At 47.4% G+C, this 14,879-nt stretch overlaps 1 protein-coding gene across 4 annotated transcripts in view; it reads right to left on the minus strand.

Moving 5' to 3' along the window:
- The window catches only part of fbxo3 (F-box protein 3), a 37,011-nt gene extending 23,419 nt beyond the window's left edge, over window positions 1–13,592 (minus strand). Inside the window, exons 1-4 of one of the 4 annotated variants that reach the window (XM_048606992.1) lie at window positions 13,208–13,591; window positions 9,676–9,765; window positions 5,397–5,560; window positions 4,379–4,493 (exon numbers count right to left, since the gene is read on the minus strand). In XM_048606992.1, the coding sequence (XP_048462949.1) occupies window positions 4,379–4,493; window positions 5,397–5,560; window positions 9,676–9,765; window positions 13,208–13,317 (479 nt within the window). In that variant the 5' untranslated portion in view covers window positions 13,318–13,591. Of the gene's footprint in view, window positions 1–4,378; window positions 4,494–5,396; window positions 5,561–9,675; window positions 9,766–13,179 lie in introns of all 4 variants that reach the window. The other 3 variants (XM_048606995.1, XM_048606994.1, XM_048606993.1) reach the window with 3 other exon arrangements.
- Window positions 13,593–14,879: the final 1,287 nt, after the last annotated feature.

Here is a 14,879-nt window from a genome sequence, read left to right on the forward strand (position 1 = left end):
TGTCTGAGGAATGGGAGGGGGAGTTGAAATGGTTCGCGACTGGGAGGTGCAGTTGTTTAGTGCGAACCGAGCGTAGGTGTTCCACAAAGCAACTCATCCCTCACACCTCCTTCCCGCAATAACAACCAAAACAGAATCCCCCTCATCCTCACTTCCCACCCCACCAACCTCTGGATCCAACGCATCATCCTCCGACACTTCCGCCAACTGCAATCCGACCCCACCACCAAAGACATCTTTCCCTCCCCACCCTTATCTGCTTTCCAGAGGGACCACTCTCTCCGGGACTCGCTTGTCCACTCCACACTCCCCTCCAGCCCTACCACACCCGGCACTTTTCCCTGCAACCGCAGGAAGTGCTACACCTGCCCCTACACCTCCCCCTCACCCCCATCCCAGGCCCCAAGAAGACTTTCCATATCAAGCACATGTTCACCTGCACATCTGCTAATGTGGTATACTGTATCCGCTGTTCGCGTTGTGGCCTCCTCTACATTGGGGAAACCAAGCAGAGGCTTGGGGACTGCTTTACAGAACACCTACGCTCGGTTCACGCTAAACAACTGCACCTCCCAGTCGCAAACCATTTCAACTCCCCCTCCCATTCCTCAGACGACATGTCCATCCTGGGCCTCCTGCAGTGCCACAACAATGCCACCCGAAGGTTGCAGGAACAGCACCTCATATTCTGCTTGGGAACCCTGCAGCCCAATGGTATCAATGTGGATTTCACAAGCTTCAAAATCTCCCCTCCCCCTACCACATCCCAAAACCAGCCCAGCTTGTCCCCGCCTCCCTAACCTGTCCTTCCTCCCACCTATCCCCTCCTCCCACCTTAAGGCCCACCCCCATCTCCTACCTACTAGCCTCATCCTGCCCCTTGACCTGTCCGTCCTCCCTGGACTGACCTATCCCCTCCCTAACTCCCCACCTACACTCACCTACACTCCATCCCCGCCTCTTTGACCTGTCTGTCTCCTCTTCACCTATCTTCTCCTCTATCCATCTTCTATCCACCTCGCCCTCTCTCCCTATTTATTTCAGAATCCCCTTCCCCTCCCCCATTTCTGAAGAAGGGTCTAGGCCCGAAACGTCAGCTTTCCTGCTCCTCTGATGCTGCTTGGCCAGGTGTGTTCATCTAGCTCTACACTTTGTTATCTCAGATTCTCCAGCATCTGCAGTTCCTGTTATCTCTGTAGACAGAGTCAGTTTGGGTTCAGGTCTGGAACAAGAAAGGAGCAGTCACTTTGTTGGGTTTTTTTTTTTTAAAAACAGACCCCCTAGCAGTTGCAGAGAGGCGGATTGGGAGGCAGATACTGGAAAGGTGCAGAAGTCACAGGTTTGTAGTCATGGGTGACTTCAACTTTCCAAATATTGATTGGAAACATTTTAGTTGTAATAGTTTAGATTTGAATGAATTTTGTCCAGAAGGCTTCCTGACACAGTACGTAGATAGGCCAACACGAGGAGAGGCCACTTTGGATTTGGTGCTTGGCAATGAACTGGGCCAAGTGTTAGACCTGTTGGTAGGAGAGCATTTTGGCGGTAACAATCATAACTCTGTTACTTTTACAATAGTCATGGAAAAGGATAGGTACATACAGCAGGGTAAGGTTTATAATTGGGGAAAGGGTAATTATAACTCTGTTAGGCAAGAACTGGGTAACAGTAACATGAGAACAGATGCAGTCAGGGAACAGCACTATTGAAACGTGGAGATTGTGTAAGGAATGCATACTGCGTGTGCTCGATATGTTTATCCCTAGCAGGCAGAGAAGATGCGGTCGAGTGAGGGAGCCTTGGTTCTTGAGAGAGGTCGAACGACTAGTTAAGAGGAAGAAGGATGCTTGTGTGAGGTTTAGGAAACAAGCAACGGAAAAGGCTCTAGAGGAATACAAGTTATCCAGGAAGGAGTTGAAGAAATGGCTTAGGAGAGCTATAAGGGGGCATGAGAAAGCCTTGGCAGATAGGATCAAGGAAAACTCCAAGGCTTTTTACACGTACGTGAGGAATAAGAGAATGACCAGAGAAAGGGTAGGGCCGATCAAGGATTGTAAAGGGAATTTGTGCACGGAGCCTAAAGAGATAGGAGAGGTCCTTAATGAATACTTTTCTTCGGTATTCACAACTGAAAGGGGCCGAGTCGTAGAGGAGGACAGTGTGAAACAGGCTGGTAGGCTACAGGAGGTCGATGTTAGTAAGGAAGATGTGCTAGGAATTTTGAGGAAGTTGAAGATAGATAAGTCCCCTGGGTCTGATGGGATTTAACCAAGGATTCTATGGGAAGCGAGGGAAGAGATTACAGGGCCTTTGGTGATGATCTTTTCGTCCTCACTGTCCACGGGTATAGTGCCGGAAGATTGGAGAGGGGCAAACGTCATTCCCTTGTACAAAAAAGGGTATAGGGATAACCCCGGAAATTACAGGCCAGTTAGTCTCACGTCGGTGGTGGGCAAATTATTGGAAAGGGCTCCGAGACATAGGATTTATGATCACTTGGAAAGGCACAGTTTGATTCAAGATAGTCAGCATGGATTTGTGAGGGGTAGATCATGCCTCACAAACCTTAATGAATTCTTTGAAGAGGTGACCAAACATGTGGATGAAGGTAGAGCAGTGGATGTGGTATACATGGATTTAAGTAAGGGGTTTGATAAGGTTCCCCATGGTGGGCTCATGCAGAAGGTAAGGAGGCACGGGATAGGGGGAAATGTGGCAGATTGGATTCAGAATTGGCTGACCCTTAGAAGACAAAAGGTGGTAGTGGATGGAAAATATTCAACAAAGTGCTCAGTTACGAGTGGTGTACCACAAGGATCTTCTTCCATTTGTGATTTTTGTAAATGATTTGGATGAAGGAGTGGAAGGGTGGATTAGTAAGTTCGCAGACGATATGAAGGTGGGTCACATTGTGGATAGTGCGGTGGGCTGTTCTAGGTTACAAAGGGACATTGATAAGGTGCAGAGCTGGGCTGAGAAGTGGCAGATGGAGTTTAACCCTGAAAAGTGTGAGGTGATTCATTCTGGAAGGACAAACTTGAAAGCAGAATACAGGGTCAACGGAAAGATTCTTGGCAGTGTGGAGGAGCAGAGGGATCTTGGGGTTCATGTCCACAGTTCCCTGAAAGCTGCCACCCAGGTGGATAGAGTTGTTAAGAAGTTGCGGTGCGTTAGCTTTCATTAATAGAGGGATTGAGTTCAAGAGCCGTGAAGTTATGCTCCAGCTATACAAAACCCTGGTTCGGCCACATCTGGAGTATTGTGTCCGGTTCTGGTCGCCTCATTACAGGAAAGATGTGGAAGCGTTGGAAACGGTGCAGAGGAGATTTACCAGGATGTTGCCTGGAATGGAGGGAAGGTCTTACGAGGAAAGGTTGAGAGAGCTAGGGCTTTTCTCTTTAGAACAACGGAGGATGAGAGGTGACTTGATAGAGGTGTACAAAATGATTACAGGTATAGATAGAGTGGACAGCCAGAGACTTTTTCCTAGAGTGGAGGTAGCTATTACGAGGGGGCATAGTTTTAAAGTGAGTGGAGGTTGATATAGGGGAGACGTCAGAGGTAGGTTCTTTACTCAGAGTGGTAGGGGAGTGGAATGCATTGCCGGAGAAGGTAGTGGAGTCGGCCTCATTAGGGGCATTTAAGCGGTTATTAGATAGGCATATGGATGATAGTATAAGGTAGGGATGGAGGTTAGACAGACCTTAGGATTAGGGTAAAAGTTTGGCACAACATCGTAGGCCGAAGGGCCTGTACTGTGCTGTACTGTTCTATGTTCTATCTCCAGAGGGCAAGAAACTGAGACCAAAATCAGTGACGTTTTCCAGTTCCAGAGAAGGCACAAAGAATCCCAGATCCAATGGCTGGGAGCCAACCACCTCAGTTAAACACACAGCAATGACCAAGGACACTGGAACACACTGCCAGAGGTGGTGGTGGAAGCAGGCTTGTTGGTGACATTCAAGAGGCACCTGGATGGTTACATGAATAGGGAGGGAAGAGAGGGACATGGACCGAATAAGGGCAGAAGGTTTGTGTTTTAGTATTAGTTAGGGCATGATGATCGGCACAGGCTTGGAGGGCAGAAGGGCCTGTTCCTGTGCTGTACCTCTCTTTAGTTCTTTTGTTCTTTGACACGACCCTCTGTACAGACAGTGAGGAACTGAGAGCAGGAGCCTCTGTGCACACAGTGAGGAACTGAGAAACCACCTTCTGTATACACAGTGCGAAATTGAGAACACGACTATCTGCACACACTGAGAAACAGAGGACAATACCCTCAGTATACACAGCAAAAAGCCAAGAACGCAACCCTCAGGATGCACAGTGCAAAAAAACGGGTACAACCCAATATACTCACAGCTTCTTTGTATCTTACCCAGGGACAACCAGTCGCTGCCCATTGTGAATGCGAAGGGAACAGCGATAATCATTGGGGAGCTTGAACTTAATTCGCCGTTCGACAGCATCCAGCTCTTCTTCAGTCAAACCCACTAGACAGGAGGACACCAGGCATCAGAAACTAGTTCAGCTTTTCATGTAATGAGAAGCTGTCAGTGATATTCAATATGCAATTTACAAAAATCACCCAGGGCCCAGGTTTGATTCCAGTCTTGGGTGACTGCGTGGTCTTTGCACGTTCTCCACGTGCTTCAGTTTCCCCTCTCAGTCTGAAGATGTGCAAGTTATGTGGGTGGGCCATGCTAAATTGCCCATCGTGTCCGGGAATAAGCAGGCTAGGTGGGTGAGCCATTCTAACTGCAGGATTACAAGGATAGGGTAGAGGGCTGGGTCTGGGTGGAATGGTCATCAGAGTTAATGCAGACATGATGGGCTGAACAACCTCTTTCTGTACCGTGGGATTTCTATGATTCTATAACATAAACAATACACAAACAGCACAGCAATACACAAACAATACACAAACAGCACAGTAAGATACAGACAATACACAAATGACAGGTGTTAATACACAGACAAAACACAAACAAGAAATTAATACATAGACATTAGAGGTAGTAGAGTAATTTCACAGACAATGCACACTAATACAACAGATAACAGTCTTGGGGCCCAAATCAGTTTTGTCTTTCTACCTTCCTCAATTCACCCCTTCATCACTCATCTCTGTTCCTCACTCCTTCCACTTTCCAAAAGCCTGCCTCCATTCTCTCCCCATCTCCCATTGCTCTCAGTAATACATCCAGCACCTCCCCATTTTCTGTAATGCTCTGGTGAAGTGGATAAAGGACTGATATCATTGGACAAATATCATTGAAGTCTGGTGAGTCTACAGCTCACTCCCCGAGATCACTGCACCAGCCTACTCTAGTTACCATTTCACCCTACCCCATCTCACCATTCCATGGTATAAAGAGCCAGACTGGTCTAGTTACCATTCAATGAGGCAATCATACGAGGACATCTCTGCCCCAGGTATTCTTTCAAATCCTGCCAGGCCTTTTTCAACTGGCTGTAGTGATCAATGTAGCGTCCCATGTCGCAGTAGAACTGGCGGAAAAGCTCCATCCAACATATATTCTGCTGCATTTTATCCTCCCTGCCAAGACAAGATGTGTGATAGATATTCAGTGAACCAAACTTTCAGCCATGCAGATACACAACAGACAACTAAAACTGGCACATACACAAAACACTTTTGTCCCCGTATGTATAATACACACTTGCACAAGCATACATAGACACACATTCTCACACCTGCACATGTGCACACACATTTGTACATACAGAAGATGCAGAGATAGGCAATTACAGGATGCTTACAGCATTTATTCTGTCATATCCAAGCTAACTCTATGCAGGACAATTCTGCCACTGTCACTCGGCAAATCAGAATTAGTTCAGTTATGTTGAGTGTCAAGAGAGGAAGGCAAGGTCGGATGGTCTTTTCTTCAATGATAGGAATTTAATAGGTAAGATTGGTGAGTTAATGGCATGGATTGACATGTAGAAGTATGATATTGTTGCCATCATAGAAACATAGTTGAGGGAAAGGCTGGACTGGCAACTTAACATTCTAGGCTATAGGATCTTTCGGCAAGGCAGAGTAGGGTGTAGAAAGGGTGATGGTGTAGCAGTCAATTACTGCAATACAGAGAGATGATATCTTGGAAGGGTCCTCAAATGAGACTTTATGATTATAACTTAGGTATGTTAAAGGGGGCAGCTGCTTTACTGGGAGTAGATTATAGGCCCGCAAACAGTCAGTGGGAATTAGAGGAGCAAATACGTAGACAGTTCACAGTAGTGTGTAAAAGTAATAAACAGGTAGTTATACTATGGAATTTCAACATTTCCAAAGTAAATTGGAATAGTCATAGTGTTAAGCGTTTAGGGATTTCTTGAAGTGTACCCAGGGAGTTTTATGTCAATACATAGAAGGCCCAACAAGGAATGGTGCAGTGCTGGATCTGATTCTGGAGAAAGAATTTGGATAAGTGTTCGATTTGGCAGTGGGGGAACATTTTAGAGATAGCAACCACGACAGGGTACAGTTCAAATGTGTTCTGGACAAGGAGAAAGCTGGCCTGCAAAAGATGGCTTTGACTGGGGAAAGGCAGATTTTCTTAAAATAAAGCAGAATCTGGCCACAGTAGACTGGGTAACAGCTCTCTGTGGGGTCAAGTCTACAGCAGAGCAGTGGCGGGGGAGGGGGGGGCATTCAAAAAGGACCTGGGTAGAGTGCAGGTCCAACATGTACCTTTTAGACCGAAATGTAGGAGCAATAAGTTCAGAGAATCCCTGATGTCTAGCGCAAGTCAGGGCTGGATGAGGAAGGATAGGGCTTTTAGTTGAATGAATACTTCTCTTCGGTCTTCACTTTGGAAAGGAGAATATAGGTACAGAATTCAGGAAAAGGGACTGTGAGGAACTTGCACAGTTTGACTTTGGAATACGGGGAGGCATTGGCTTAAAAACAGATAAATCCCCGGCACAGGAGAATTGCATCCCAGGCTGCTGTGGGAGGCAAGGCACAAAATTGCAGGGGCTCTGATGCAGATGTTTAATTCCTCTTCAGCCACGGGACAATTGCCAGAGAACTGGAGGTTGGCTGATGTGGTTCCACCTTTTAAGAAGGGTGGTTGAGATAAACCAAGAAATTAGAGACCGGAGAGTCTCACATCAGCAGCAGAGAAACAATCGAAGAAAATTCTGAAGGAGAAATTTAATACTTAGGTATTAATTAGGGATAGTCTGCATGGCTTTGTCAGAGGGCAGTCATGCCTAACAAATTTGTTAGAATGTTTTGAAAATGTGATGAAGTGTGTGGGCGAGGGAAGTTCAATTGATGTAGTTTATATGGATTTTAGCAAAGCTTTTGACAAGGCCCCACATGGGAGATTGATTGAGAAGGTTAAATTAGATGGAATTCAGGGATACATGGTGACAGGGATCAGAAACTGACTTGGTAATAGGATACAAAGGGTAGAAGCCTGTTTGAATGACCTAATTTGCCAATGTGACATCTATCACATGCCCTGTTTTGCTTTATTCTACTGCTGCCTTACTTGCCATTGAGTGAATAGTGTCCTTGCTAGCACTGCCTTTCCCTTCATAGGGAATTCAATTGTGTACCTCAATTGTGTCTAGCAGTGTACCACAAGAACCAGTACTGGGACCCTTATTGTCTATTATATACATAAATGATACAGATGAAAATGTGGGGGAATGTTAAGAAATTTTGCAGATGATACCAAGAGTGGCAGAGTGATTAAAAGTGAAGATGGTGGTTGTAGGTTACAGGAAGATATAGATGGATTGGTGAGATGGGCAGACTAGTGGCAGATGGTATTTAGCCCCAATAAGTGCGAGGTGATATACTTTGAAAGAAGCAGCAAGATGAGGGAACATTTAACGAATGGCAGGACACTGAGTTGCTTAGAGGAACAGAAGGATCTTGGGGTATTTATTCACAGATCCCTGAAGGCAGCAGAGCACATGAATAGGATAGTTAAGGCAGTACACAGGACACTCACTTTCATCAGTTGTGACATAGAGTATAAGAGCAACGAGGTAATATTGGAGTTGTACAGAGCATTGGTCAGGCCACAACCAGAGTACCCTGGGCAGTTCTGGTCACCTCACTTCCTAGATGTGATAGCACTGGAAGGAATACAGAGGAGGTTCAGCAGGATGCTTCCTGAGATGGAGATTAGATAGACGAGGATTGTTTTCTCGAGAGCAGACAGAGTGGACATGATTAAGGTGTATAAGATTATGAGGGGTATGGCCAGGGTGAATCTCTATTCCCCTTGGTTGAAGGGTCAATCACGAGATGGTATAGTTTTAGAGTAAGGGGCAGGAGATTCAGAAAGAATTTGGGGAAAAAACCTTTTCCCACTCAGCAGGTGGTGGGAATCTGAATGCACTGCCCGTGAAGACAGTGGAGGCCAGAAACATTACAACCTTTAACAAATATTTAGATGAGCACTTCAAATATCGTAATATTCAAGGATATGGGACAAGCGCAGGAAATTGGGATTAACGTGCGTTTAGTTATGTCAGTGCAGACTTGATGGACCAAAGGGCTTTTTCTGCACTGGAGGAATCTATCACTTATCCCCCTTTTTGCACCATATCCCTGAAACTTTGTTCTCTTTGATAATGATTCAATTCACTTAGGAGAGCCACAGTCGAACCAGATTCTGACATTTATGAACTGCCAGGTTATAAGCGCTCGCTCTAAAAGAACTTCTCCTCGAGTCATTAGTGGCTTTTCCTCAAACTGGTGACCTCTGGTCTCAACCGTTCCATTAATGGGAGCGGGTTTGAATCCTTCGATCATTAGACCATAAGAAATCAAAGAATTGGGCTGATTCTTGACCTTCTCGAGCCTGCTCTATCATTCAATTAGATCCGGATTCAACGTAGTTCACGACAACTTTCCTGACAGTTTCCCATATCCCTGGATTTCCCTGCTAATCAACGATCTCTCTCAGCCTTAAATTGAGACAGGGTAGAGATCACAGAGCACAGATACGCGGCAAAGACCACAGAGCAGAGAGACAGGGTGCAGATTCCAGGTACAGATCAGAGTGGAGAGATCGGATAGAGATGGCGGCCCAGAGAGAGGCAGGGCAGAGAGTGTGGAATCAGGAGATAGTAGTTTTGGTTGCTCTGCTATATTAAGGACATTTTTAAACAAGAAAGGGTACAGAAAAAATTTACAAGTATGTTGTCAGGAGGTCTTGAGTTATTCAAAGTTTGGATCAGCTGGGACTGTTTGCACCTGGAGCATAGGAGGCTGAGGGTTGACCTTATGGATATGGTATATAGATAACGTCTTTTTCCAAGTGTAGGGGAGTCCACAGTTAGAGGGCACATGTTTAATGTGAGGGGAAGGAATTAAAAGGGACCTTAGGGGCAACTTCTTCACACAGAGGATGGTGCATTATTAGCTACCAGAGGAATTGGTAGAGGCGGGTACAATTACAACATTTATAGGCATCTGGACAGGTACATGAATGGGACAGGTTTAGAGGAATATGGACCAAACACAGGCAAATGGGACTAGCTCAATTTAGGATATCTGGTCAGCATGAACGAGTTTGAACCTGTTTCCATGCTCTATGACTGTAGCGAAACACACAACTTAAAGAGCAAATACTGGTATTCGGGGATTCCTGTCTTTCATCCCTTGGTCCCAATACTTACTCTGTCAGCAGCCAGTATTTCTTACAGAGTCTCTTCCACAGGGGGTCATGACTGCAGAGTTGATGGAATCTGCGACAAACAGACTGGCAACTGGAAGGGTGAAGTAGAAACATAAGATAATCAAATCAAAACAACTGCTGCTCAGCGTCAGCTTCAATAGCATCATGAACCAAGGAGATGGTCAGGAACTCGATCTAATGCTTCGAATCGGGCCTCCAAACAGCTTTCTCATGTCTCATCTTTTTCTTCCTGATGGCATCCTCTCTCCCACTTCAACCTCAGTCTATGGCTGGCTTGGCCACAGTGCAGCTCAAGAGGTCACTTAGCCCATCAACTGCATGCCAATTCCTTTACAGAGAAACTCCGTTCATGCCTATTTCATCATGCACCTGCCTTATCCTGGAACACCTACTGGCCTTTGTATTCACGCACCTACCCTGGATTTGTGTATCCGTCTGCCCCACCCTGCTCCGGTCATGAGCGTCTGCCTGCCCTGTCCTAGTGACATGCATCTACCAGCCCCTGCACTGGGGACACAAATCTACCTCCCTTATCCGCATTCTGTATACCTGCTATCCCCATCCCAGCTGTGCATCTCCAGCTGCCCTATCCGCACTCTATGTATCATCATCAGTCCACCCTTATGCAAGTTTCTGTGAATGGTGCCTGGATCTCTAAAAGCCTACATGGAATCTGCCAGCCTGCAAATATGCTCAATCTCATTCCCAGTTTCTGAACCAGGCATTTTGTTTCCCTGGTACGTAAGAAAATCTATGGTCACTCCATCCCCCAGCAACTCCTATCAGCCTCCTCATCCACATCCAATGCTTCATCCTTAGTGTGATCTCTGGCTGTTTCTACCTCCTTCCCCTTTCATTGCTTACTGATGCCTCCTTCCTATCGATTTCTCTATCCCCTTGCCCTGTGAGGTCCTCTCATTCCCCATCCCTTTGCCTCTGCACCCCCTCCCGTTTCACCTCTCTCTCTACCATTTCTTCACCTTTTCACCCTCTCCTCCTGCTCACTTCCTTCCACACTCAGCCTCTTTCTCCCTCCCCTTCACACCACTCCCACACCTTTTCTCTTTATCCCCATTACACTCTCTCCTCCTCCCTTTCACTACCCCTCACCTCCACCTTGTCCCTCTCTGAGTTAATCCAGAGCCATGTTGTTCACTCTACCTTCTTCTTCAAAAATTCTTTCACAGCATGTCAGTGTGCCCAGCATTTATTACCCATCCCTAGTTACCCTTGAAAAGGTGATGGTGAGCTGCTTTATTGAACAGCTGTGGTACTTGGTCACAAAAATGCCCAAAAAGCTGTTAGTGACGTAGCTCCAGGATTTTAACACAGCAACACTGAAGGAACAACAATATATTCCCAAGTTAGGATAGTGAGTGGTTTGAAGGGAAACTTGCGCTCCCATGCATCTGTGGCCCTTGTCCCCCTGGATAGTAGTATTTGTAGGTTTGGAAGGTGCCAAGAAGCCCTGATCAATTTCTGCACTGCATTCTTTAGCTGGTACATTCTGTTAATATTCAGCATTGATGGTGGAGGGAGTCATACAGTAATACAGCATGGAAACAGGCCCTTCGGCCCACGTTGGTCCATGCTGGCCATGGTACCCACTCAGCTAGTTCCAATTGCCCGCACTTGGTCCATATCCCCTCAAACCCCTCCCATCCACATACCTGTCCAAATGTTTTTCAAATGTTGCTATTGTACCTGCTCAACCACTTTTTCTGGCAGCTCATTTCAGAAGTGCACCACTCTCTGCATGAAGAAGCCGCCCCTCGGGTCCTTCTTAAATCTGTCCTCTCTCACCTTAAACCTATGCCCTCTAGTTTTCAACTTCCCATCCCTGGGAAAAAGACTATATGCATTCATTCTATCTATGCCCCTCATGATTTTACACACCTCAATAAGATCACCCTTCATTCTCCGATGCTCCAAAGAAAGAAGTCCTATCCTGGCCAATCTCTCCCTATAACTCAGGTCTACTACTCCTGGCAACACCCTCGTAAATCTTCTTTGCACACTTTCCAGTTTAAATTATGTCGTTCCTAAAACAGGGTGACCAGAACTGTACACAATACTTCAAACGCGGCCTCACCAATGCCTTATACAACTGTAACATAACGTCCCAACATACCCAATGCTTTAACCGATGAAGGCCAGCATGTTAAATCCTTCTTCACCACCCTGTCCACCTGTGATGCCACTTTCAATGAATATGCACTTGTATTCCTAAGACCCTCTGTCCCACAACACTCCTCAGGACTTCACCATTTACTGTATAAGTCCTACCTTGGTTTGACTTCCCAAAGTGTAAACACCTCATACTTATCTGTATTGAATTGCATTTGCTAATGTTCAGCCCACTTCCTCATCTGATCAAGATCCCTCTGTAATTTTTGATAACCTTCCTCATTATCAACGATGCCTCCTAATTTTGTATCATCCACAAACTTACTAATCGTGCCTTGTACATTCACATCGAGATCATTTATGTCAATAACAAAGGTCCCAGCACTGACCCCTATGGCACACCACTAATCACAGATCTCCAGGCTGAGATGCAACTTCCAACTATCACCCTCTGCTTCCTACCATCAATCCAATTTTGAATCCAAGTAGCTAGCTCTCCCTGGATTCCATGTGACCTAGCCTTCATGACTATCCTGCCATGCAGGACCTTGTCAAAGTAGGACAACATCCACTGTCCTACCCTCATCTATCCTCTTGGTTACCTCTTCGAAAAACTCAAAGATTTGTCAGACATGACTTCTCACACACAAATCCATGCCGACTATCCCTTATCAGGCCTTGACTATCCAAATGCTGGTTGATCCTGTCCCTCAGTATCCTCTCCAATAACTTGCCTACTCTTGATGTCACGCTCACCGGCCTGTAGTTCCCTGTCTTGTCTTTTCTACATTTCTTACATAATGGAACAACATGAGCCACCATCCAGTCTTCGATGGGTTGCCTTGTCCTGGATGGTGTCAAGTTTCTGGAGTGTCGTTGGGGCTGCCCCCATCCAGGGTCCCCCATTCCCCCATTCCATTGCACCCCAGACTTGAGCCTTGTAGATGGTGAGCAGGCTTTCTTTTTGGGGAGGCGTGGAGTCAGGAGGAGAGTTAGTTGCTGCAGCATGCCTGGCCTCTGACTTGCTCTCTTGTGGCCACTGTGTTTTATGTGGCGAGTCCAATTGAGTTTCTGGTCAATGGTAACCCCCAGGAATGTGAAAGTGTACAAAAACAAAGTTGCTGGAAAAGCTCAGCAGGTCTGACAGCATCTGTGGAGGAGAAAACAGAGTTAACGTTTCGGGTCCAGTGACCCTTCCTCAGAACCCGAGAGAGACGGGGGCCGAGAGAGAGAGAGACAGAGAGAGACAGAGAGAGAGCGCGCGACCCACCCCCGTCTGTCTCTCTCTCGGTCCCCAGCCCCACTCAATTCCCTTCCACCACACCCGCCTCCCTGCTCTCCACCGTCACCGCAGTACCTGACATTCCCTCTCTCGCACTCGGTACCTGACCAGGTCTCTATGCTCCAGGAAAGTGAAGATCAACAGAAGCGGCTCGGCGGGCAGGAGCGCGGCACTCAGCGGTTCCGGGGACAAGGCCCGGCTGTCGTCCACCATCTTCACGAGAGGGCGTGGTCTGACCCGGGCCACGCCCACTTGGAGGGGGCGGGCTCAATACGGCCGCGGCTTTGTGGGCGCATGGGGGGGCGTGATAAGTGCACAGCTATGCCCATTGGGGGCGGGGTCACCGCGGCCACTTCCTTTTTAGGGCGGGGGTGCGGTGAACGCCGAACTCGGACCATTAGAGATAGTAGGAATTACAGATGCTGGAAAATCTGAGATAACAAGGTGTAGAACTGGATGAACACAGCAGGCCAAGCAGCATCATAGGAGCTGGAAGGCTGACGTCTCGGGCCTAAACCCTTCATCAGAAATGGGAGAGTGGAAGGGGGTTCTGAAATAAATAGGGAGAGGGGGAGGCGGATAGAGGAGAAGATAGGTGGAGAGGAGACAGACAGGTCAAAGAGGCGGGGATGGAGCCAGTAAAGGTGAGTTAGGGAGGGGATAGGTCAGTCCAGGGAGGACGGACAGGTCAAGGGGGCGGGATGAGGTTAGTAGGTATTACGGGAGAGTTGCAGTGGGGGAGCGAGATCCCCTGAGGTTTGTCCGGAGGGAGGAGGGTATTGATCTCTCTCCCACTGCAACTTTCCCGTAATACCTACTAACCTCATCCCGCCCCCTTGACCTGTCCGTCCTCCCTAGACTGACCTACCTCCTCCCTACCCCCCCACTTACACTCACCTTTACTGGCTCCATCCCCGCCTCTTTGACCTGTCTGTCTCCTCTCCACCTATCTTCTCCTCTATCCATCTTCTATCCGCCTACCCCTCTCCCTATTTATTTCAGAACCCCCTTCCACTCCCCCATTTCTGAAGAAGGGTCTAGGCCCGAGACGTCAGCCTTCCTGCTCCTATGATGCTGCTTGGCCTGCTGTGTTCATCCAGCTCTACACCTTGTTATCTCGGACCATTGGAGGTCGGCTCACTGCGATTCCGGCATTACAGGGGGCGTGGTGAGCACGGGGTCCCGCCCACTTGGGGTGTGGCGGATATACGGTGGCCGCCGTCTTATTAGAGGGGCGTGGTGAGCGCCGAGTTCCGCTCATTGAAGGCGGGGCTACAGTGGTTGTTGTCTTACAGATGCGTGGGTTGGGGCAGCGGGGAGCGTGGAGCTCCGCCTATTAGAGGCGGGGTCACTGCGGCTGCTGTCTTCTCGAGGCGGGGAAGCGGTCAAATCAGGGCCACGCCCATTTAGGGGTGGGGACAGTGTGCAGCCCCGCCCTGCACGCCCACGGAGAGAGGAGTCTGTGCAGGGGCCCGCCCTAGTCTCTATTGCAATATTAATAACATGAAGGGGCTGGGGTGGGTAAGGTCAGAAATCACACAACACGAGCAGGTTACAGTCCCACAGGTTTATTTGAAAACACAGGCTTTCAGAGCATAGCCCCTTCATCGGGTGAAGTGAGAAAGATGCACACAGAACACAGAATTTATAAGTAAAAGCTGAAAAGGTCACACCACCGATGAGGATGTATCAAACAAACCTAAGATGCTGTTAAATCATTAATCAGTTAGAAGCTTTTAATTGATTAATCTGTATTTGTAAATCCCTGAATTTCT

Source organism: Rhincodon typus, chromosome 17 (assembly GCF_021869965.1).
Source record: "Rhincodon typus isolate 14 chromosome 17, sRhiTyp1.1, whole genome shotgun sequence".
Classification (NCBI taxonomy): Eukaryota; Metazoa; Chordata; class Chondrichthyes; order Orectolobiformes; family Rhincodontidae; genus Rhincodon; species Rhincodon typus.